At 49.2% G+C, this 24174-nt stretch overlaps 1 protein-coding gene across 1 annotated transcript in view; it reads right to left on the bottom strand.

The window, feature by feature from the left end:
- Nucleotides 1-24174, bottom strand: part of CACNA1E (calcium voltage-gated channel subunit alpha1 E) — a 407275-nt gene that overhangs the window by 58349 nt on the left and 324752 nt on the right. Inside the window, exons 11-27 of the mRNA XM_046683555.1 lie at nt 22434-22487; nt 21732-21821; nt 20560-20769; nt 19687-19799; nt 17955-18067; nt 17466-17597; nt 16921-16993; nt 15919-16036; nt 14086-14153; nt 12498-12595; nt 8294-8350; nt 6433-7086; nt 5708-6021; nt 3403-3565; nt 2082-2211; nt 1431-1490; nt 545-651 (exon numbers count right to left, since the gene is read on the bottom strand). Coding sequence (XP_046539511.1) covers nt 545-651; nt 1431-1490; nt 2082-2211; nt 3403-3565; nt 5708-6021; nt 6433-7086; nt 8294-8350; nt 12498-12595; nt 14086-14153; nt 15919-16036; nt 16921-16993; nt 17466-17597; nt 17955-18067; nt 19687-19799; nt 20560-20769; nt 21732-21821; nt 22434-22487 — 2554 coding nt within the window. The remainder of the gene's footprint in view (nt 1-544; nt 652-1430; nt 1491-2081; nt 2212-3402; nt 3566-5707; nt 6022-6432; nt 7087-8293; nt 8351-12497; nt 12596-14085; nt 14154-15918; nt 16037-16920; nt 16994-17465; nt 17598-17954; nt 18068-19686; nt 19800-20559; nt 20770-21731; nt 21822-22433; nt 22488-24174) is intronic.

The raw sequence follows: 24174 nt of genomic DNA, 5'->3' as shown, positions 1-24174 counted from the left end.
CTTTCCTTCTGGAGTTAATCATATTAACATGGTTCTTACAGCCCAGGAATAGCTCTGGGGTACCCCTGCTCATGCGCAGAGAATCTCCCCATGCCCAGGATTCTGTGGCCCCCAACTTTGCTCTACCCTCTGCATTTTTCTTGCAAGCTAATCCTTTGTTTGATAGAATCAAGAAATGAAAGGGGACATCAGCTGTCCATCCCTGGGTCCTGCCCTGAGCTCATGGAGGCACTGCCCCACGCAGGTGAGCACCTGCCCATGCTTGCTCATCTCCAAGAAAGGAACTCCAGGGCCTCTGACTTCTCCCTAGTGACTCTCTCTCCTGCTCCTTCACCAGTCGTACCCTTGAGGGCATGTGAGCTGAAGCCGTAAGGCTCTTAGGAGCTCTGCTGACGGCAACTGGGAAGCAGATTTCCAGGGTAGCATTCTGTGGCACCACTCTCAGTGAACTGTTTCTCAGGCTGGTCCTGGAGTAGGCCTCAAATCAGCCAGAGTCTCAGGAACAAGGAAGGGAAGGGAACCGAACAAGAAAAAAGTTACTTACGCCAAAGCAAAGGCCACCAATGCGCCAACTACCACCACAAAGTCCAGGATGTTCCACAGGTCTCGGAAGTAGGACCCATCCTGCAGGATCAAGCCCTGGTCTATCATCTGCAGGAGAAGGATGTGAACAGCCACAGATGAACCAGGAGGTGCCAGCAATGTGCACCCTGAGCTCTGGGCTCCCCATGACAATGTCTCCACTGCCATCATCTCCACAAGCAAACCTCCCTGGGGACCTGAAGAGCAGGAGGGCAGGTTTCACAGGCTCTCTCTGCTTAACTATGAGGCCTGAGGTCCCTTCTCATAGCCACCAGGGTTCAATTAGACTCCTTGGTTCTGAAAGAACCCTGCCACATTTCTCCCCTCATTAGTGGTTCAGAGCACCGGGCGTCGCCACACACACACAGATGGGAAAAATCCCAGATGGGTGAGACTGGGAACAAGATAGAAATGTGGGAAGTTAGGGTGGTGGGGAACAGACTAGAGGGCAGTGAGTGTGGTTAGGACTAGATGGAGTCTGGGAAGATTCATCTCTCCCTAACCCTTTGCCTCCTTGACACGTACCCAAGTTTAAATCAGGAAGCAGTTGGGGAGGTGACTGTGGTCCCCAAGTCTGTCTACACTCCCACTGCCTGCCTGAGAATGGGCCAGGCTCCTCCCTGGGCCACATCCACAGGTCTGCACCAGTCCAAACAGGTCCATGCAGTCATGTTGTGCCAAGACAGACTGTATCAGGATTCTGAGGCCAGAGGAGGGGTCGGCAGAGGCCCTCTGAGGTTCTGTCATTGGCCGGTAGATGACAGCATTGGGGAAGGGCACTACACTAGAGGAGCAGACAGGTGACCCATCCAAACCCCAGAGCCCAGGTGTTCTCTGGAGGCTTTTACCTTTATAACCATCTCGAAGGTGAACACGCCAGTGAAAACATAGTCAAAATACCTCAGGACCTGTAAGACACGCATGGAGGAGGGAGGGGGATCGTGTGAGGCCACCAGGCTATACACATGCCCGTCTGCCCATGGACACACGCAGCCCCCCAACCCCACTCATCGTAACTGCTCGTTGGATGCAGGGAGGAGAGGAGCCATGGATACTGCTGGAACTGCATGACCCGCTGGCCAGTCCTTGGCCCTTCCCTCCCCTTGGCCAGAACTTAACTTCTTGGGTCTGAATTGTCCCACAAATCTCTCTCTCAGGACCTGAATCCTTGTCAGTTGCAATCTTCCTCACCTCCCTCATACCTCCTGATATACACCCTTGGGACCTCCAGGAGATGTCTCAACTTCCTGTGGTAGAGCTGCCCAACTTCAAACACATCACCCATGACCTTAGGTCAGATCCCACATCCAAGCCCATGGGTGACTGCAGACCCACTTCAAAGCCCTGGGTGGCTCTGGGTGTAAGGTCCACCATGAAGCATAAAGGCACACAGCGTGGTTGGGAAGTAGGGGTGGGACAGGGAGAGGGATGCGGAGGGCATGGGGTGGGGTGGGTACCAGGGCTCTATCGAGGCTGGAAAATGGCCCCTGTGCACCCACTTTGTTGCGCTCCGAGTTGGTCAGGACAGGGTCCTCGGCTGCCAGGGCAATGCTGCTGGCTGCGATGACCAGGAGAATGCACATCTCAAAGTAGCGCAGGTTCACGATGTAGTGGCAGGCCCTGCGAATCCTGAAGGGTGGATGAGCCCACTGAGCTGGCCCCGCTTCCCTCCCATCCCCATCCCCATCCTGTACTCCCCACCCCCACGTACATCAACCTCTTCTAGACAGCCAGGCCCTGGCCAGAGGAAGCCATGGGAAGAGCAATTTAATTTCTCAGGCACCACCTTTGATTTAAAGCCCCCGTGGGGGAAGGTAATCAGATTGGTTAGAGGCTGCAGTACGCAAGCCAAGATACATTATCTGCAAGCATGTCTGAGCCACGGGGAGCAGCCAGCACCAGACTACACACGCTCAGGGTGGCTACATGGTGCCCTCCACTGGATCTCAATGTCTGCTCCTCTACTGTACAGAAATGGGGGCATAGCAAGGAAATCAGAAGAACCAAGAAACATAAAAATACACCTTGATTCTAAGATTCCTGATGAAAGCAGCAACAGGTTTTCATTAGCTCCAGGCATTGCAATTAAAGCGACTATATTCTACAGATAGCATTCTGGCCTCGCGTGCCCTTGACATACCTTAGGCCAGGTTCCCTCTTTCCCAGAGCCCTGCCTGAACAAGGCCCATGTGGCCTCTGAAAGCCTTCTTGCCTTCCTAGCCTCAGAAGCTGGTCTATGTGTACATCTTGCTCACTTCCAGGGCAGAAGGCAGTTTCTCTTTCAAAATTCCATCTTACCTGAATCAAACCTTCCAGACTCTTCTCTGCCATCCCCATCTCATGCCCCTACCTCTGCTCTGAGGAACACGTCCATTTCAAAATCCATATGTAGGGCAATGGGACCCAGTACACCTAAACTCCAGTGGACGATCTAATCATTCCAGGCTCCACGTTGTCAGCTCTGTCCACCTCTGGATATATTTGGTGACACATCCCAAGGAGACTTCCTTCCTCCCCATCCCCCTCACGCCACCTACTAACCAAAGAATAGGAGAAGGGTCCTTTCCTGATGACATTCTCATGCTTTCTTGTCTTAAAATAGTCTTTAGACTATGGGCACACAGTTCAGAGGCTGTTCAATCCCATGACCCACGTCAGCCAGTGAGCACTGGGTGCTTCAGATGTCTGGCCACATCCCAATGGGAAGGATCAGGAAGATGACTGGGTGCTCTTCTCTCGTCCTCCTCATCACCCTGCCCTGGCTCAAACCCAGGTTGTGTACCCTGGCACCAAAGGGGGGCCATGGGGGGTGGGTCTTACGGGTTGGTGGTGCTGAAGATGAACATAGAGCTGTGGGGCACCATGGCTTTGCCCGTCTCACGCTTCTCCTTCTTCTGCTGCTTCTTCTCCACCTCCTCCTCCTCCTCCTCTTTGATCTCCGCCTCCTTCAGGGGACTGGCTTCTCCATCCGTCTTGTTGCTAACTGCAAGAGGAACAGGTTGAAATCTTCAGAAACTTTGCTACATGCGGGAATGGAGCCCTGCATTTTCCACTGGGGAGGGGACGGAGAGGGCGGGAAATGGCTACAGGATCGTCCCCAGCAAGGTGTCCTGCAAACCTCAGGGTGTTTGTTAGATTACACTGACTTAAGCCCTGCTCTCCTCCTAGCCTTATCCTTGCCCTCATTTTACGTGCTGTAGCCTTTTTTGCCATACAAATAATAATAGTCATGTTTCCCCAGGTAACAGGAGAGTAAACAGAATGGCTGTTTCTGTTGTAAAGTTTATGAAATTTATTTATATCTAAAATCTTAATTCTTTGTGTATATTTGCTTACTGAATTTTCATATCAAAACACCCTAAGCGACATGTATTATTATTCCCAATATATAGATGGGAAAAGCAAAGTTCAGGGAACTCAAAGACCTATCCTGAGGTTATTCAGCTAGTATGGGCTCACAATTCAAAATTCTGTATCCTTTCAACGAAACCCCACTACAATGGAAGATTTGAAGAAATCATTACTCTGTTGGAGGCTGCCTTTCTGGCTGTGCTTTTTCCAGCCATGATTATGCAGAAATGAGGATGCAATATTCATGTGAATATGGGCCCATGACCGGCTTCCAGGATTGAGAGGATGAAGAGCCAGAGACTGAGGGGAGCTCTTGGGCCGCTGCTGTTTCTGCACTCAAGTCACAGTGTGGGGTAAGCGGCAGAGAGGGTGCATCTGTCAGAGTGGGGCAAGGGACCAGTCAACCTCTCCCACGGTTCCCATTCAGTGAGTGACTCCACCCTGGAACCTTGTGTAAGCAGCAAACCTCTGAGGTTCTGTCCCCTTCAGAGTCCTTCCAAAAGGTAAGCCATACAAAATATCCAAAGACCTCTGATAACACACTCTTACCCACAACCAAGGCCATGCTCGAGAAGAACCAGCCCGAGAAGGGCAACAGAGGGAGGGTCAAACCTTCCTAAGGTTGTTTCTCATAAAAGAGGATTCAAACACGTATTTATTAGAGTATAAAATTCAACAGACACCAAAAGGCTGTGGGTCTGAGATCCTGAGACACTCCCCAGCCAACCCCAGAGGCACCAGACACGGGAGATTTCGCTTCTTAAGTAGTATTGGCATTGTGAGTGTAGAGAAGGTGAAGGAACGGAGATGGGGCAGTTGAAGAAAGAAGAGCAGGGAGAGGAGGCTGTCCTGTCAAAAGAGAAAAATATGGAAAAAGTCAGGGAGGAAATAAAAGCAGGGGTGGAATCTTGCGGTCACAATTCGGTGACCATGGGGCAGGAGGCAGGATTAATGCATAGATGGGGTAAGGTTAGGGTAGGGATGGGGTGGGGGTGAGGGGTGGGGTTAGGGCAGGGACAGGACATAGGGTTAAGGCAGGGATGGGGTGTGGCATCAGGCAGGGATTCAGGGTTAGGCAGGAATACGGTGTAGGTTAAGTGCTTTTTTGCTGTGTTTCCCTTTAAGGTCTGTAGATGAACATCCATTGCCTGAGGGAACTGTGAGAGAAAGTGTGACTAAAAGCTCCTAGGAGGAAAAGAGTAGATAAGAGTAATAGAGTCATAAAACGTTAGCACGGAAAGACCTCTGACATCATCTGGTTCTGTGCTTTCACTTTGTAGAGGGCAAACTGAGGCCTCGAGAGATGCAGAGGTTTTTTGGAGGCCGGCCCTGAGCAGAGCCAGGGCCAGCCCAGCCCCGCTGACATCTTTGGCTTCATCAGAGTCTCCCTAACTTGGCCAGGCAGCAGCTTGGATGTCCTGAGAATGCCACCAGACAGTCACACGATCAATCAAAGAGCCGAATACATAACTGGGTACAAAACCACCTGTGATCTCTCTGAAGACTCTAGGGTACTCACAGGGCCCAAAGGCCTAAGGAAATTTTATGGGCAAAACTTAACATTGAGAAAATGCTAACTTATTTTTCCTGAAAACCAGGATAAAACTGCCACTATCTTCCTCTTGTTGAAGAAAGATTTCATCCTGCTGGTGGGGTTTTCCACGCAGCTTTACTGGGATGACTCCTGAGCCATCTCGCTCCCCAGCTCTGGGTGGGATGGGCAATGTGGGCAAAGGGGGAGAGGCAGACAGGGGAACAGGGACTGTGTTCTCACTGTGCACCACTGTAGAGTCCACCAAGGGGCCCACGTCAGGGATGGCAACAGTGACGCTGGTGCTCTCAGTGGCGGCCTTATCTGTGTTGGCTGTGGAGCAGGAGAGGTCAGGCTCACTCTGGCTGATGGCCCGGCCCATGTCCAGATGCACGTCCCCCAGCAGGGCTTGCTCACTGCTGCCCTCCGGCTCCTGCTCTGTCAGCGCTGCATCCTTCCCCACTTCCAGCTCGGGTTGGGGCAGGACTAGGGGTGTGTTGGCCTCATCGAGGGCTCCTGCCAGCCCAGAGCCTCTGGACACCAACAGACTGTTAGTCCTGTGAAAAGACAAGAGACAGCTGGTGCTCAGATCTTAAGAAGCTGTTCTGATGCACCAGGCAAGTGGGAAAGGTTAGGGGAGCCGAGGAGCCCTGCTGGAGATCGCATGGCTTCCACCGCCTCCCAGCCAGGCAGAGAGGAGCTAAGACCTGAGGGCAGGGTCCCCTGGCTTACTCCCATCCATCCCTCCATGACCCATTCCCAAGAGGAGCACCCCTGGAAGAAAAGGCCCTGGTTTTCCGGGGGACAGACCCCAGCACTTGTCATATTTACACATACCTTATAAAGGCTGCATTAGCATCATCCCTATTTCACAAAAGGGGAAACTGAAGCTCAGAAAAGCTTATTTTGAAGAATCCCTACCACCAGTCGTGCTATGTGCCTCCAGAGCACTCCTGTAACTAATTTACCTCCTTAAATCCCGGGCTCGCTCTTCTTCCTGGATTGTGGGTTCCTTGACCCCATGGCTGCCCCTGGGCTCACAGTCCTTCTCCCCCTCGGTAGACACCCCTTCATCCAGACTCCGCTCCTGGCTGGCAGACCTGCTCCGGGAGGTGGAGGTGGGCTCCTTGCCTTCTGTCCGCACGCGGCGGTGCCGGCTGCGCCGCTGGCTCTGCCGGTGCCTGGCCCGGTCCTCGAAGGTCACCACGGTCTCCCCTCCCCCAGCCTCCTGCTGGGTCGGGTCACAGTTCCCATGACAGGGCCTGGACAGCCACGGCGGCTCCCGTTTGCCCAGAGACAAGGGGCTCCTCTGATTGTCCAGGGCACTCGAGAGATCCCCTCCATCCCCCTTGAGGGATCCGCCACGGCTGATGCGTTCCTCCTCGCACTTCTCCAGGCCCAGGCCCAGGGCCAGGCCCTCAATGGGCCTTGATCTCCGGTAGAGGCTGGGGTGGGCGTTGAGTGGGTTGAGGGGGCTCAGTGGGTTGAGAGGGTTGAGGGGGTTCATTGGCGGGGCCTCCTCTTTATTGAGAGCCTCCTGGCTGGACATCTGCATGTGCCTTCTCAGCTGGCTGGTGCGCTGCTCCCACACCGACATGTGGTGTCGGCGCCTCCGCTCCCTCCTGGCAAAGGAGAAAGGGAGAGGGCCATGGTCAGAAGCCGAGCACTGGAGGCCAGGGAGGGCAGCCACAGGGGCGTGGGCCAGCCCTCAGCGGCCGCGGGAAAAGGGTGGGACACATGGTCGGGGGAGCAAATGGGAGAGCCCAGGACCTGCAGACAGGAAGCACAGAAAGATGCAAGGAGCAGAGTGGGCCACACATGGTAGGCGGTTGGACCAGTGCCTCCCAGTCTGTGGGGCTTCCCTCTGTAAGCCCTGCTCTGCAGTAGCTGAGGGCTGGGGGTGAGGGGTGGGATCACCCAGGGTGGAGTTCCCAGTCCCCAAGGCCGGTAGTGCTGTGGTGCACAGGCTTACCAGGTCTTCCCTCCCCTTCCCTCCTTTGCTTTCAGGGCATCAAACTGTACCCACTCCGTGCCCACCACTGGCCCTTAATTCAAGGTCAGAGACCTTTCTTCCTCTTGCTCCCCCTTCTCCTTTCCCTTTCAGATTCTAGCCTGGGATTGCAAGAAGTACAAGGGTCAGATACCACAAAGGGTGAGGACAGTGACCAGCAGACCACGCAACAAAAAGTCCCGGCATCACCCTCAAAAAGAGTGCTGTGGGTCTCTTCCACAACAGCCAATAAAACCACCGGGGGCTGTACGGGCAGAAACCACCAGCAGCTCGTACTCAAAACCACTGCTGAACATTTCAGCTCAGGGGCCTAGAGGAGCTTTCCCGTGGCAGCAGGAACACACAAACGTGACACACACAGGAGCACACAGCAGCGGGCTCCCACAGGCAGAAGGGTAGTTACCTGCTCCTTCACTCACGTGTACCCGTGGGCACACGCCTACAAACTGCTAAGGGGATGCTCACATGTGCCCACACGCACCATCACTGAGGCCCACATGTAGCTGTATACAACCGCCTACGTGAAAGGCACACCCACCAACACTAATTACCCACGCCAACACATGCCCACTCACAGGCCACACAGAAGAGCGAACAACACACAGAGTTACATACCTGAGACACACACTGATATAAGCACACGTTGAAAGGTGCAGAGGGCATATCCACAGACCATGTGCATGGAGCACACACGCACACACCACGGCACACACTGACATGCACACCCAGTGCCACTTTGTCCATGGCAAGGACAGAGACACAGTGTCCCCGCACCCACACATAACCACTCACAAACACGCAAACTGGTACACACATACAGGTGGCTGCTGCGTGGCTCCCACATCGACATGTGGTGTCTTCTCCTTCTGTCTCTTCTGGGAAAGAAAAACGAACAGGTTCAGTCCACCCCAGCCTCTTGGAACCGCAAGCCCCACAGCCACCAGCCGATTTCCAGGGAGAGGCACAGAGTCCCCCACATGCCTGTACATTCTCCACGTGCCTGCTGCCCTCTGCAGACTCCCAACCTTCAACTCTCCAAGGGAGTGCCTTTGGATTCCTTGCTCTGTGCAAACACACCGATCCAGTTTTTGAAGCAGGCATGCAGAGACACAGAGGATATACCATTTCACAGAGTCAACAGCTTCAGATGCTCCATCGCCATGCCCCACTGGCACTCACAATTTCACCTAACTATCCTCCAGAGGCCTATTTTGGAAACCCTGATGAAGAGCTGTATTTCCCTCATTCATTTCTAGGATATTCACAGGTGTGACTCCCCAACTCATCACTCCAATCTCACAAAACATGCAGGGAACAAATGCTCTGCCATGCACACCACAGAGGTCACAATGTAGTCCATGGCCAAAGGCAGGGCTGCCATCCACACACTTCAGTATGTGAGTGTTACCCCCCGTATCTGTGCAAAACAGTAGCCCCTGGCCAGAGCCCTGAAGGTTCGGTTTGTCCAGCTGGGTAAAGCAGAGTATTCACCTTCCCAGCCTTGCACAGGGAAAAATCTCTTCTACAGACACACACATGCTGTGTCCTTTCAAACACAAGGTCAATGGGAGAGGTGTGGGCATCATTTGCAAAGGCAAATAGGACTCATGGAACAATAAAGCTGTCAGCACAGGGTCAGTGCTCAGGTGGAGGACAACACTCCTGGGATACGTGCAGAGTGAGCCTGCCCCACTTCCTGGACTGACAGATCCAGTCTGGCCCAATGGGCCCAACCTGGACCTGGGAGGTTGGCAAATGCTGCTCCTTCCTTGGTAAAGACAGGAGAGGAGAGGAGCCTGATACACGGTGGGCTGAGGGAGCACAGGCAGCTGGTCTGAGTCTTACTCGGTGTCTGGAAGAGGCACAATGCACATGAGCACCCACAGAAAAGACGCAGACATCACTGTGGAGATGTCTGTGAGCTCCCCAACTGCATGCACCCCTCAGCAGCTGCAATGCCATGAGGCACACATGGGGCGGTGGTGCCAAGAAGCATGTGCCTGCATGTAGAAATAGAAGCACAGACTCTAGTCAGGCAGCATGCACACACGCTAGGAAAAGCACATTCTACCATCTGTTTGCAAATTCTCAAATATTCAACATCAGCCCTCCAGAAGCACCTGTGTAAGAATGTAAGTATATGGAAGAACTCTCTCTCTTTTTTGTATGCACATGTGTGTGCATGCACACATACACACACATACACACACACTCACACAGAGGGCAGGCAAAAGACAGACCCAACCTCGAATTCCCACACAAATCAGATACACACTTCAATTTCCTCTTCGCTTCTCCACTCATACATACAGAGATCCAGATTCACATCCCATCAGAATCATTAACATACCTTCATACCTAAAATCACACATATCTCCAATCCATGCACCCGTGTCCTCATACACACCCCACAATAAGCCTGTGGACCAGGAAGGGCAGCTCGTATTCTTCCCATTTCAAAGATGGGGAAACAGAGATTCTGAGGTCCTAAGCAGTTCTCTCTCCCAGGTCACAGAGCATACGAGTGACAGAACTATGACTAGTGCTCAGGCCTTTGGGTTTGTAACAAAGCTCTTCCCATGTTCCTCCATGGACAGCCACATTCTCACTTAGTTAGACTGTAGTCCAGAAACCCGCCGTGTCTTGCCTGCACTCCCAAGCAGTGCATACACACCCCAACACAGTTCCCGCCAGCAGCGCCCACCTCACAGCACATACACCGCAACCAAAGCCTGGATCTCTGCTCATCTTGGATGGTTACAGTAAGTTCTCCCACCTCCTGCACCCGGATACACACAGCTCAGTTCCTACAGCTCTATGCCTACCAGCATTTCATTCATTCTTTCATTCCATAAATAGCGAGTTTCTACTCTGGGCCAAGCACCTTTCCAATTCGCCTTTCTCCAAACCCACTCCTCCCCCAGGCTTCCTTGTCCCAGTAAATAGAATCACCCACTCCTAAGTGACAGCCAGCTCTACTCATCAGCATGTTTGGGTACCTGTGTGTGTGTATTTTTAACCCAAATTCATGAGTGCAGAGAAAGTGGGATAGTAACTACTCAAGGTCCAGAGAATATTCTAGAGATGAAGGAGTTATTTTGCCTTCTCCAACAATTTTAAACAAATTTTGGGGGAGTTTTTTTTCTCACTCATAAAGGAGGGGCCCAGAGGCCAGACCTTCAGAATTTTGAAAGGTGACAGCAAGATGATGGCCATGCAGGGAGGGAGGCCCCCACATATAACTCTGGAATGCCTCCACAAGGTAGGCAGAGGATGTTCAGGAACCCTTCACGCAAGCTCTGGGAAAACAGGGGGTCCTCCCTTAACAGCTTCAAGTAACAGATGACAGGGTCTGGTGCCAGGATAGAGTTCTACCTCCTGAGGGTCTCAGACCCTCCCCATCAATATCCCAGGACCACTCACACAGTCCTCACACAGGCTCAGAAGCAACAACAGGAATTCCATGGTTCTGTAGTCACTTCTCAGCCTCTCCTCCCACACCTTCCTCTAGGACCACACAGAGGTCAGCCCCAAGCAGGGCCCAAGCTCTGTTAGTTCTACCAGCAGCTACAGGTCCAGGCTGGTTCCTTAAAAAGAGTCTATACTCGCTGCTTTACTTTATCACCTCCCGTTGTCTCCCTGATTCATTACAACTGGATTCGGTACCCACTGGGCCACCAAAACTGCTCTCGTAAAGGTCACCAACAGCTTTCCCACTGGTCCTTCTTTTGTCCTCATCTTACATGATCTTTCAACAGTATTTAGCTCCATCATCACTCCTGCCTCCTGGAAGTCTTCTTCTCTAAGTCTCCAGGACACCACGCTTCCTAGTTCTTCCTCTCACCTCCTGGTTGCTCCCCATCAGTCTCCTTTGTGGGTTTCTCTTCTGCCAGCCCTCAAGGCACAGGAGTGCTCTAGGCCTCTGTCCTTAGCTCCTCTCTTCTCCACCCAACTCTCCCTGGGCCAGCTCATCCATGCTGATAGTTTAACCATCATCCAATTGCAAATGGCTCCTCACAAACCTTTATTTCTAACCCTGACTTCTCTTCTAAGCTTCAGACTCAAGTAACCAACAGCCTATTCAACATCTTTGCTTGGATGTCTCATAAGTATCTCAAATTTAATTTGGCCAAAATAAACCTTGGATTTCCAACATTCTCCAGGCTATCAGTAAACACCACTGTGATCTACCCAGTTTCTCAGGCCTCAAACCTTAAAACCTGGGAGAGATATTTGTTTCTTCTCTTTTTTTTCATCCCCACCCCCATCACATTTCATCCATTAGCTCATCCAGTGGGTTCTCCCTACAAATACAGACTGAATGGGATTAGTTCTCATCTCCTCCATTGCTACTATGTTCCAAACCACCATCTCTTGCCTACTTTACACTAAGAGCCAACTCTCTGTCTCCCTGCCTCCACTCTTGGCTCCTACAATCCCTTCTCCACAGAGCGGAGTGTAAATCATATCATATCCCTCCTTTCACTTTAGTCCCTCCCATGGTTGCAATTAGAATAAAAGCTGAAATCCTTCACCTGGGCCTTCAGGATCTCCCCAAGCTGGCAACTGCCTACCTCCCTGGCCTTGTCTCCTTCTATTCCCCCTTGCTCCCTACACACCAGCCACACTGGACCTTGCTGGGGAATGCTCTTCCTTCATAAAGTCACGTGACCGCATTTTACACGTTTAGGTCTCTGCTTAAACATCACCTCTTCAGAGACTCCCTCTCAGATTGCCCAAAGGTACTCCACCCAACTCTTGTCCCTCTGCCTTATTACCCTGTTTTATTTATTTTACAGCAATTATCACAATCTGAAATTATTTAGGTGTGTTTATTATCTATCTTGCTCACTGAAATAAAAGCTCCGTGAGGACAGAGACTTGGTCTTGCTCACTGCTGTATTTGCAGGACATTTCCTGGCATGGAGTAGGCGCCCTCAGATAATAAACCATTTTTGAGTTGATGAATTGGCTGTTAGCACCAGAGCCCAAGGATCAGCGAAGTGGGGACAGCTGACTCACTCGATAGATGGCATGTTGGGTGCGGACATCGGGCTGACCTCCTTGGCCTTCTGCAGTGCGTGTTTCTGGTTGAAGGCCTCCTCTTCTTCCTGCTCATCCTAGACACAAAGCAGAGGTGGCTTTGCCTGGGATCCCTATGAAGGAGAGTAGCTCCTTTGCCTTGCCCCGGAAGGAGTTCTGGAGACCAGGTGTGAGTAAGGAAAGCAATGGAAGAGGTTAAAACAAGGCAGTATGAGGTTAGGTTGGCTCCAATAGCTCAGGTGGTCAGGCGCCAGGCCTCCACAGCCCTGTCATGGCCAGCAACTCTGGTCTGGGCCTTGCCCCATAGGCTGTGGAAGTCTACTGCAACCCCTAGCCCTCAGTGGAGCTGGCCATAGCTGTGGAGGCCAGAGGCAGGAGCCAACACTTCTCAGATGTTCTGCAGTGTCTGGAAGTGAGAGAGCAGGGCCCTTCCAGGCAGAGCCCCCTGAAGTAAAGCACTGAGACTTGCCTCCCATCATGCCCCATTCCTTGCATAGCTAAGTGGCCCCACCTCACATGCTCAGGGAGGAGCCTCATCTCCTCACCTGCATTCTTACTTGTAAGTGCCCCCTCTATGTGATGACGTCAAGGAAAGCCAGTTCAGGCAAAATGACTGGAGCTACTAAGAATACAGACATCTTCACAGCATGTTCTGGTTTCACATACATTATTTTACTTGATCCTCATAGTAATCCTATGAGGTATGCAAAACAGATATATCATCTCCATTTTACAAAGGCAGAAACCAATGCTAATGGAGATCATGGATCTGGCCCAAGCTACAAGAGCCAGTAAGTGACAGATGTGGGATTCAAACTCAGCTTTTCAGATAATAAAGCTTGTATTTGCCCTACCACACCACGATATAAGATAACCCTCAGGGATGTAGGGAAGAGCAGGACATGTGTCCACAGGGCACATGGAAGAAGCTGAGAAACATCACTAGGATGCTTCTGCCGCAAACCAAAGTAGCACTGGGTGAGAAGAAGTTTTCATTCATCTCCCTAAATCATCCCACTTCAATTAGTATTGTCTCTGCCCCTGGAGAAATGACTCTGAGAAAAAGAAAGGAACAGTTATTTGAGAAATGTAGTGTCTGGCTTCACTGAAACTTCCCCAAAATGACCATGGCCACTGGCATAGTCCAGGAACTGTGATGCCCCTGGTCCCTCTGACACCCAAACCCAGAAGGATGAAGTCACACAATTGAGGTCACGCAGTGATAGGTCACAGGAGCAGAGGTGGAACTTAAATCCAGGGCTTTAGTGTCTTTTTTATTCTTCATGTCATAATCCTGAAAAGGGCACCTTTGAGGGTTCACAGTGATTAAACTGTTATCTTCTGTATCCCATGAGAGACCCCAGCTGGTCCGAGGCTCACCAAACTCAATGAAAGTGAACCAGGCTTCCTCCGCGGATGTGTGGCTCTCCAACTGTCCAGAAGCTCCCAGAATGGGCCTTCCTGGCAGGCTGAAGCCAGACATCACAGATTTTTGAGACAGCTCCAAAGGCCAGAGGGCACCCAATGGCATTAAAGAACCATTAGATCCTCAGAGAACAATGCTTACCTTGGTCAGCTCCTGGGCATTGGCCAGATTGTCCACAGCAATGGCCAAGAACACATTCAGCAGCGTGTCTGGGACGATGAGTTAAGGATGGACAAGCAAGAAAAGCAAAAGGCTTCAGCAAGGCTGAGAGGGCATCTCCATGTCTTTCTGCCTGGGATACTAGTAGGAACAGAAGCTACCCTAAAGAGTCACTTAAGCAGGGGCTGTGGGAAGAGACAAAGAGATGTTATACAACTCTGTTTGAAGGAGAATATGTCTTCCCTCCTTCCACATATCATCTCTTTGCGCAGGACAAAGAAATACCGGAATCAAATGACCCAGGGGCAAAGATAGAGTGAGGAGGCCTTTAGACGCAATGGCCTCCACTCAGAGCAATCGAATAGTCAGTGAACAACAAGATAGGGAAGTTGCTCAACGTAGGAGCCCCCCTCTCCTTTCTGGGAAGCTGGAAATGCAGCCCACCTACACCAATCATGCTATTTTGTTCTTGAAGATGAAAAGAAATGAGATTCCACAGCCCCATCACTGACCAGTTCTCAATAATGGGATGCTGACTTACTTCTCTCATCCTTCTAGTCCTGGAAGGCTTCTATATCTCATTTAACAAAATGTCACCGAGCACACAAGATCTTTATGGAACCCATTTCTATTCCACACTGTGACATCTGAAGTCCCAATTTCCCAACTGTCTTTGAGGCCCATGTATTGTGGAACATAAAACTGGTTCTAGCATAAAAGTCTAAGTCTGACTACCCTCAGAGTAACAAGATAACATGTGACAAACTGGCCTTCCACTTCTGTGACTCACTGCATAGCTTTCTTTTTATGGATTTCTCATGCTTAGTTTATAATCTGCTCTGGCCCCGAGAAGTCTTCAGGGCAGAAAACTTAAAAGAAGCATCTCTCCTCTGTGAGACCATGGAAAATGCAAAACTACAGTTGCAGCACACGGCTCTCCCTTTCCCTTTTTATTCTACCAATCCCAGTTCAAGGCAAGTCCCACTCTCCCAAAACATCTAACATCTTGTAGAAGTTTGCATTGATAAGGTGCATTCAAATAAATTATCTCATTGACTATTCACAACAAACGAGATAGGTATTGTTATCTTCCTCTCAGATGTGAAAACTAGAAGGTCAGAGAGATTAAGTGACTTTCCCAAGGCCACAAAGCTGGTACACAGAGTTCCTAGGATTAAAATCTAAATCTTCCTTGTCTAGATCCTGTGACCAGGCATGGGCTTTGCAGTTAAATGGACTTGCTTTCTGCTTTCCCTTTATAACTTAGTAGTTGTCTGACTTTGATCAAGTTATTTCTTCTAAGTCTTACAAGGTAAAAATTAGATGAAATAGTGCCTGTAAAACACTTAGCACAGGGTGTCATGAATAGCACAAACACAATAAACGTAAGCTATGCTCAGTAGTATTAGCATTAATTATAACACTAATTTTTTGAGATCTTACTATGTGGCAGGCTGTTCTATATTAACATGTAATTCATTCACTAGTATTATAATCTGGCCACTATTTCAGCCTACCATGTTTCTGTCCTCTCGTATTTTCCCCAGCTCATAGCATCTCCAGCCATCCACTATAACAACCTCATGTATTACTATTTGTGTATGCTGCAGATTTAGATAGTACTCTATCCTGCTAATATTTGTCGTCTTTACTTAACTAGTGGATAAGTTCCTTAAGATCAGGATCCTTGTTTCCCCTAGTATACTGAGCCATGTCCAGCCTCCTTCCCTTCCCTAACCTAGTTCTATCACCACCACCTCAAATGTTCATCTGGGCAGGCAGGCAGCACAAAGAGGACCTTCTTTAAAAGGATACAGTTTCCAAACAAGGTGAGCACAATGAAGTAGATAGCCGACCACATGCCTGAGCTGACCCCGCCCTGGGAGCGGATCCCATTGTACATCACCTCATTCCAGTCCTCACCCGTCAGGATCTACGTAAAACAAACAACAGACAAGTTCAGACACCTGGGTTGGCTGAGAAAATGGGGCCAACATAAAGGAAAAACTTCTGGGCCTGGGACTTCTATCCCCTTGCCTGGCCATCCTGACAAGGAGGAAAAAAAATGTCACTCCCATGAATAATCTTCAATTTTCCTCTGACATGGAAGAGAATTTTAGGCATTGAAAGTGGAAGGAAAGCACCAAAAGGAAAGAGTCTAGTCTTCAAACTATGGAGTCTCTCCGACCTCCAGCTCTGCCAGGCCTGTGAGAATCACAGATCAGTGTTCTGATCACTAACCAACTGTCCCCAGGGCTGCCAAGATACAGTTCCTAAGACAGTAGCATTACTGCAAAGTGCCTCATGGGCTCCAGGAGTTCAGGAGGTCAGGATGTTGGGTTCTGGTTCAGCTTCAGATTCTGGCTAAAAAGTGTTTTTCTTTAGCTCTGAGACCTTATTGATTTTGAGTTTTCCCCTATGATTTAAAAAGGTTTTTTTGTGTGTGTGTACGGTGGGGGGAGATGAGAGGAAAAGATACTTCAATAAATGGACGCATAGGTTAGAAGATGATTCTAGATTTCAGAAAATCATCAATGCGATATGTTACTCAATGTCTTAGACTTCTCTCTTGCAAATTCACAAGTGTAGGGAGAAAGCCAATGAGGTAGTGACAGTAGAGCTCTTCCATAATTTGTAAGAACAGCTATAGAAATCCTAGAGATTATTGTGGTGATGATTACTCAACAAATAAGAGCATCCAGTTGCCTGGGAGGAGCCTGGAGAGGAAAAGTAGGATCCTCCTAACACATCATCATCTTGTAGTCTGTGGACAAAGGGATCCCACATCACATTTTTAACTGCTAGTTGGCCTTATACCTGGAATACAGTCATGATGGCTGCTGGGAAGGTGTCAAAGTTTGCTGAAGGAGTCCCATCATTAAAATTAAACCTGAAAAGAATATTCAGAGAGAAGAATAGAATGAAAATCTCACACAACGAGTCTTCCCTTTCCAAGATTATACAGTTTTCATCACTTCTTTTCCCCTCTTCCATATCCCCTTCTTCCCTACTTTTCCCTCATTCCATATACTCATGAAGATGGTATTAGTGACTACGACTGATGGACTATGCACTTTGGAGAGTGTGGGTAATGAGATGGGGTTTGGGCTGATCCTGAGTTACAAGGCCCCATGCTGGACACTTCAGGGACAACTCCAAAGGGACGGGTCCCTGGAATAAGAACGGTGGGAAAAGATTAAAAGCAGGGACATTTGTTCCACACACACACTCAGTGGTCGATTTGGGCCATGGACAAGAGCAAACAAGATGTTAACATGGTGATCAAATTAGTAACCCTGGCGCTCACAGGCTGAAGGCTGGGTTTCAAGGCTCCTTTGGGTAGAAAGCTCATTGGTGCTTACCTGCCTCCAAACAGCTGCATTCCTAGAAGAGCAAAGACAACGATGAAGAGGAAGAGGAGGAAGAGCAAACTGATGATCGACTTCATGGAACTCATCAAGGAGACCACCAAATTCCGTAGGGATGCCCAGTACCTACAAAACCCAGGATGACATTACAGCAGTGAGCACTGAATACCAAGTTATCCCCAAGTCCAGCTGGGCATCTGGTTGGTGGTCTGTGAAATAAGCTGCATTGTATACTTATAGGAAGGAGATGGTGGCAACAACGTGGCTCCCCTTGGGAATGTGGCACAGGATCTGGTATCAAAGATATTTTTCTGGTTTGAACTTTGGACAAGGAGGAAGAGCTGAAGAATGGAGGGGGGGCCAGAGAAGGGAAAAGGAACATGTGGTAAGGAAGAATAGGGGATGGATGGAAATAGACTAAGACAGCGAGAAGCTTCCACTCTCAAAGGTGGTTGGAAAGAGTCTCCATTCCTGATCACTTACTTGGTTATTTTAAATATTCTTAGAAGCCGGAGAGCTCGTAAGACACTGATTCCAAAAGATGTACCAGGTCTGAAGATTGCCCAGACCACTTCGAAGATACTGCCCACTGTGACCTAAAGAGCCAAAGCCAGCCACAGTGAGAGAAGGAGGAGGAGAGAGGAGCATTCCAGTATTCAGCAATCAACAGTTCTCATTGGGCTATGAGGAAATTAACTCTCCTTCCCCACTGAGCCCATCTCCAGGAGGTGGTGAAGGCTGCCAAAGAGGAATGAGACTCTACCATCTTTCTCCCCACTGCTTTCCACTCTCCTGCTAACTTTACTCCTTCATACTGTAGATTGGTGTGCTGGGCCCTGTTCTGTCCTTGGTGAAAAGTACAACCACCGATTGCCACTTCGGCACAAATTTGATAGCATAACTGTTCTTACATTGTAACACCTTGAACTAAAACGCAAAGGAGTGGTACTAAAGCAAGGAAACAAATTTGAATTAACAAAGGCTGCATTCCAATATAAAAATATCAGAGAAGGTCCACATCCTCTCCTTGTCCTAGAATTTAGCGCTAACAAGAAGGTCTCAGCTACCTGTTTATTAAATATCTTTCAGTCACTCAGGTCCCGCGTACCCGAATGTGACAGTACTACGCGGTGGCACAGAATGTGATTGCTATAGGAAGTAACAATATCAAATTAACAATTCGATTTGTTTTTTGTTTTAATTATATACTTCCTGAATGTCTTATATTCTACGCACAGTACTAGGAGAAATAACAAAAATTAATCCTCACAGCCATGCTGAAAAGAGGTATATAAGGAAATTAAGGTTAAAATGGTCTTTCCCTGGCTGTTATGCCTGCAAATTGTCCGTACCCAGAAGCATATGTTCCCAGTTAAAATGCAGATTGGCAACTGCTCAAAATCATTAGCACCTAACTGAAGATCTGGCAGATAAAGAAGCGGGTTTGGCAGAAAGAGAAGTGGTTCAGGAACCCAAAGTTTTGTGACCTAGTTCTGCTGCTAACTGGCCATGTGCACTTGTACAGGATGTCCTCTGTTTACCCCTGTGTAAATGGGCAGGCTAACTCCTGATACAGACGACAGTGGACAGGACTCCTGAAAGCAGCAGAGGACACAAATGTACGTGAAAGACCTTGAAGAGTGCTATAAAGGCACACTTTCATACATCAATATTACTTACGACGTGGACGCTGGATGAAAAGTCTGCGAGGCGACGTGCTAGCAGAATAGCAATAGTGTGTACGCATACGCATGTGCATACTTGCATGAGAGTATATGGAGGCAATGTTCCAATTTTAAACTGAACCAAAAAACCCCCAAATATCTAAGCTTCTCTTTTTTATTGAACCACCTTCTGGAATGAAGTCTTTTGTCCTTTTCTTGCAGGCATCCCCCAAGATAATAAGTGGTTAAAAACTCTGGCTATGGATGGCTTTGTCAAATTCACTGAGCCATACACTTAAGCGTGCACTCTATGGTATGTGTGTTATACTTCAATAAAAACATTAAAAATAAAAGAACTTTTAAAAAACCCAAACAAACCCTCGTATGACAAGGATTCACTCATTCCTAACCTCCCTTTAGCTAATCTAATCTAGTCCCCTATATAAATTCTGATTTCAGTGCTTCATACTGAGCAACGGAGCAAGCTGCGTATCTCAAACCATGGCATATAAACACAAAGCAGGAGGACAGGTGGGCTCCCAAGCACTTACCCCAAAATCAAAGCAGTTGAATGAAGAGTGAAAATAAAGGCGGGGCCCCATGCCGTACATCTTCAGGGACATCTCCAAGAGGAAGAGCCCCAGAAACAAAAATTCTGCATAGTCTGAAAGCATCAAAAGCAGAAGCATTTGTTCCACAGGTGGCAGGGGCGCCTGCACTCCCCAGGCCAACACGCTCACCTACAGAGGAACCCTCCACACCAGCAGGACCCACACATGCAAGGATGGTCCATGACCACGTCAGGTCAGTGCCAGGGAAAAACTAATGACGTCTGAATTCCATCTGACCCAGAAGGAGTCCCGGGCACACTCCACAGATCAGCTCTGCTCTCTTTCAACAGGAGGGTTTGTCACTGCCCTTAAAATGGCAGATGGCTCACAGGAGAGAAAGAAAGGGCTTTACCATGGTTTTGATGAAAGAGCCAGATGTGCCCTACACACACCCTCCTGGAGCCTCACTCACACCCAGGAGCAGCCTTACCCACAGCTGACCTACAAGTCCCCTTTTTGGTCATTTCAGGTATCCACTGGCCTAAGAACTCTCTCCCCAGGACTTTGGTGACCAAAATTCCCTACACCATTGAGCCTCCTTAAGACACTAAGTGAAGGCCTTCACGGTACTCAAGATGTAACACTATCTTGTTGACTCACGAGCAGAGATTTGTTTCTCTGATTCAATAATGAATGGCAGTTGGGAATGGTCATGTGATCATCCCGTCCCCTGGAGGACAACTCTGGCCTCCCCTACGGTGTGAAGAGGCAGAACCCTGGGCAGGAGCTCAGGCCCAGCACAACGCCTTGCTCTCTTACATTCACCCCCAATCACGCTGTCCCCTTGAGAGCCAGTCATCATCGTTCACTTACAGAGGAGGTGGGTGAGCCACTGGGGCTGGTTATGATGGACGATGGCCACACAGGCGGTGTTAAGAGCCACAAGGCTCAGCACAATCCAGTAAAACACCTGGGATTTAACCATGTGGCGGATAGAAATGCGCAGAAGCCTTTCCTTGTGCCGGAAATAGGAGGCCCCGTCCACTTTGGCACTCTTGATGCTGGCTCGGGCAAGAGGTGTGCCTAAGCAGGGAGAAGTAAGGAGGAAGAATGAGGCTGTAAAAAGATCACCCTTCACAGCAAAAGGCATTCAGAGGTCAAGGTAGTCAGCTTCAGTCTCAAGGCTGGGTGACCAGCACTGTGCAGGCCCGGGGATACCCCACATTAGGGGCTCAGTAGCTTCCACAGCAGAGATCTCTGCTTTCCTCTGAGCACATTCAGTCCTAGGAATTTGACGGAATCTCTGGGCAGGACAACAGACATCCACCTGGTGTCTTAAATCTTGATAGGATTGTGTTTATGTTTGTAATAGACTGGGCTTCTCCCAGGCCTTTCCTCTTAAATATGCTTCAGGCACTGGAATCATTCTGCCGTATTTGTGGTATTTCTACTACTGGCAGCAGAAAGCAGCAATGAGCTCTACAAGCTTCTTCTGCTTTTGAGGATGAAGTGAGACCGTTCCTCTTTTCTGGGGAGGAAAACTCTGCCAGACGTCAGCCAGAACCTCTAAGAGAATCTGGGATTCATGTTAAGGGGTTGTCAGTAGGAATTTGTTTAAATATCACATGAAAGTAGGGGATGGAAGTGGGTGGGTGCTACTGTGGTTGAGTAAATGACTGCAGGTTCTCAAAGAGGGGTCCCTAAAACTATAGGTCTTCAGGATCCTTTGAATAATATACCAAAGTGGATTCTCATTATCACACCCAGGAGAGAGGATATATATGCAAATGGATACACCTGCCACACTTGAAGGATTTCGGACGGCTTCCTAGCCTTAAACCCCATGTTTCATATAAATGGTATCCCCGATCCATTTTTTTTTCTGTCATTGTCATCTAGATAACACTCCCATGACTTTTCCTAATTATGTCCCTAAGTTCTGGACTCTTTAGACCCGCTTTCTCCTTGTGGTGCTTCTCAAAAGACAGAGGCTTCCTTTTTAGGGGAGATTCAGAGAAGTGAAAGAACTGACTGGTTGCACTCACCCACAGAGGAGATATCGACACAGTGCTCGTCGCTGGAGTCTCGAGTCATAGCCTCCGTTCTGCTCCTTTTGATTGTTGCCCTTCGAAGCACTACACCAGGGAAGAGGAGGCCAGTGAGAAGGAACAAGGACAACCAGATCACTATGGTCAAAACTGAGGACTGTGGCAAGAGGTCCCTGTGACACAGACGAATGCCTTAAATAGCTGAGCTAGGGTTACAAACACGGAGAATGTCTACAGGAAGGTGATTCCTGTGCTCAGCAGGACCTTCTGAGACACAAGGGCTCCAGAATCCTCACCAGAGCTTATCTAAATGCAGTAGGTACCAGGCACTGCATATCTATTTGTTCTGGCTCTTCAAAAACAATTCCCGGCAAGGAAAGTGGTCCCAAGATGGTCCCCACAAATTTTAAAGGAAGATCCCTTTAAATGCCAGTATGATGATCTTTCATTGCACAGTATCAATCATACGCCCTGGAAGAAAGCAACTCTTGGATTTCATTTTCATCACTTTAAAAAGCATTTAAAGCCGTGACTCAATTCCCTTCATTTTAAAGCATGAGGGATTTTATGACAGAGAGACTTTCCTTTCAAATCCCAGAGTGCCCCTCTTCTATTTCTTTCTCCTCTTTTGATCAAGAGAGACTGCCACGCATAGAGGGGGCAAATGCAAATGAGTAAGGCCGTGGAGCACTTCCTTACCTTCTAAGGCTGACGTCCCAGCATTTTTATTTTCTTCAGCAAGCATGACTTCCTCTATATGGAAACAAATGGTTCAGTAAATTATCTGTAAATGCCAAATTATTTTGCAAAATGAAAATCCCTCGGGGACAGCTCTGGTTCCAGGGCAACAGAGAGAGAGCAAAGAGTTCAAAGCTTGTAGCAGACACCAGCATCAGAAAGACATCGAGGGTCAGGAAGGAGCTCCCGACACACATAAGACCAGAAAGGAAGCTCTTCAGTGAGAGGGCGCCTGGGGGATGATTGGTAAAATTCAGCTCTGTCTGATCCTTGTTCAGGAGGATACCCACGAGAGGAAGAGCTGATCTTTTTAACCCAAATCCCCTACATTTGGAGGAATAAAAAATTTCCATTTCTGTTTTTCCTTCTACCCAGGTCCCTTAAAGCTTTTCTAGCAATATGAGCTTCCTTAGTTTCTCTTGTGTGCAGCCCCTAGGTCACAACACCTACCCCTCATTCAGGAGGTGAGACCATCTTTGGGGCCCCCGCCTGTCTACTTTGAGGAGGGAGCAGAGGAAGCTGCTGACAGCCCTCAAGGAGAGGAGCAGGGCCTGTGGGCTTGCTTCCTCTTACCCCCACCACTTCCATCCTGCTTCACTTGGGCAAAGCTTGAGCTGAAGAGGTTTGGGCCCATCATGAATTTGTTCCTGAGATATACTGGAAAATAAATATTTGGGTTTTGCCCACCTTCCTGGCACAGAGGTCCTAGAACCCTTGGAATTTACTGTCTTTTGTATGATCATGAGATGACTCATTGTGGGGGAGGTCTAGATCAATTAAGGATGGGGGCTGGCCTGATTAGAAGCTCACAACTTTCAGTTCCATCCCCATCTAGCCTCCCGAGAGAGGAGGGGCTTGAGATTGTCCAATCACCAATGGCCAATGATTTAATCAATCATGTCTACCTAATGAGACCTCTACAAAAACCCTAGACAATGGAGCTCAGGGAGCATCTGGGTTGGTGAACACACCAAGGTGCTGGGAGGGTGCTGTGCCTGGAGAGGGCACGGAGGCTCTGCCCCTGGCACCCCCATATCTTGCCCTATCTATCTCTTCCATTGGCTGTTCCTGAGTTGCATCCTTTATAATAAACTGGTGAGAGTAAACATGGTTTTCCCTGAGTTCTGTAAGTCATTCTAGTGAATTATCAAACCTGGAAACCCCCCAAAATTTGTAGTTGGCTAGGCAGAAATGCAGGTCACCCGGGGACCCCACTTGCAGCTGGCATGTGAAGCGGGGGCAGGATTGTGGGGTTGAGCCTTTAACCTGTGGGGTCTGCCCTAACTTCGGGGGGTGTTTAGTGTCAGAATTGGACTGAACTGTTGGATACCCAATTGGTGTCAGAGAATTGAAAGAATGGTTGGCGCTGGAATGATGTATTTAGTTGTTGGTGTTTGGAAAAGAACCACACAGTCCCTGGGACAGTCCTCTCTGCCTCCCCAGGAGCAGTCCCATACTCCAAGGAGGGCTCATCATTGGTGGGATATTATTTTCTAGTAAAACTTGTTACAATAAACCTCACTAGCATCCCTCCAGACTTACCAAGAAAATAGCCCTTCCGCCCCACGTCTGGTGGGATTCTGAGTCGCCTACTGGGACTGATGTGCATGCGTTTTCATCCCCACCCCCACCTCAGCAGTAGGCAAGGGAGCTGGAGGCCTGAGCAAACACTGCCTAGGATCCCAGCTGCCAGGGAAGGCAG

This window comes from Equus quagga, chromosome 13, assembly GCF_021613505.1.
Source record: "Equus quagga isolate Etosha38 chromosome 13, UCLA_HA_Equagga_1.0, whole genome shotgun sequence".
Lineage (NCBI taxonomy): Eukaryota > Metazoa > Chordata > Mammalia > Perissodactyla > Equidae > Equus > Equus quagga.
Note: the sequence above shows the minus strand (reverse complement) of the source record. Positions and strands in the feature narration are given on the sequence as shown.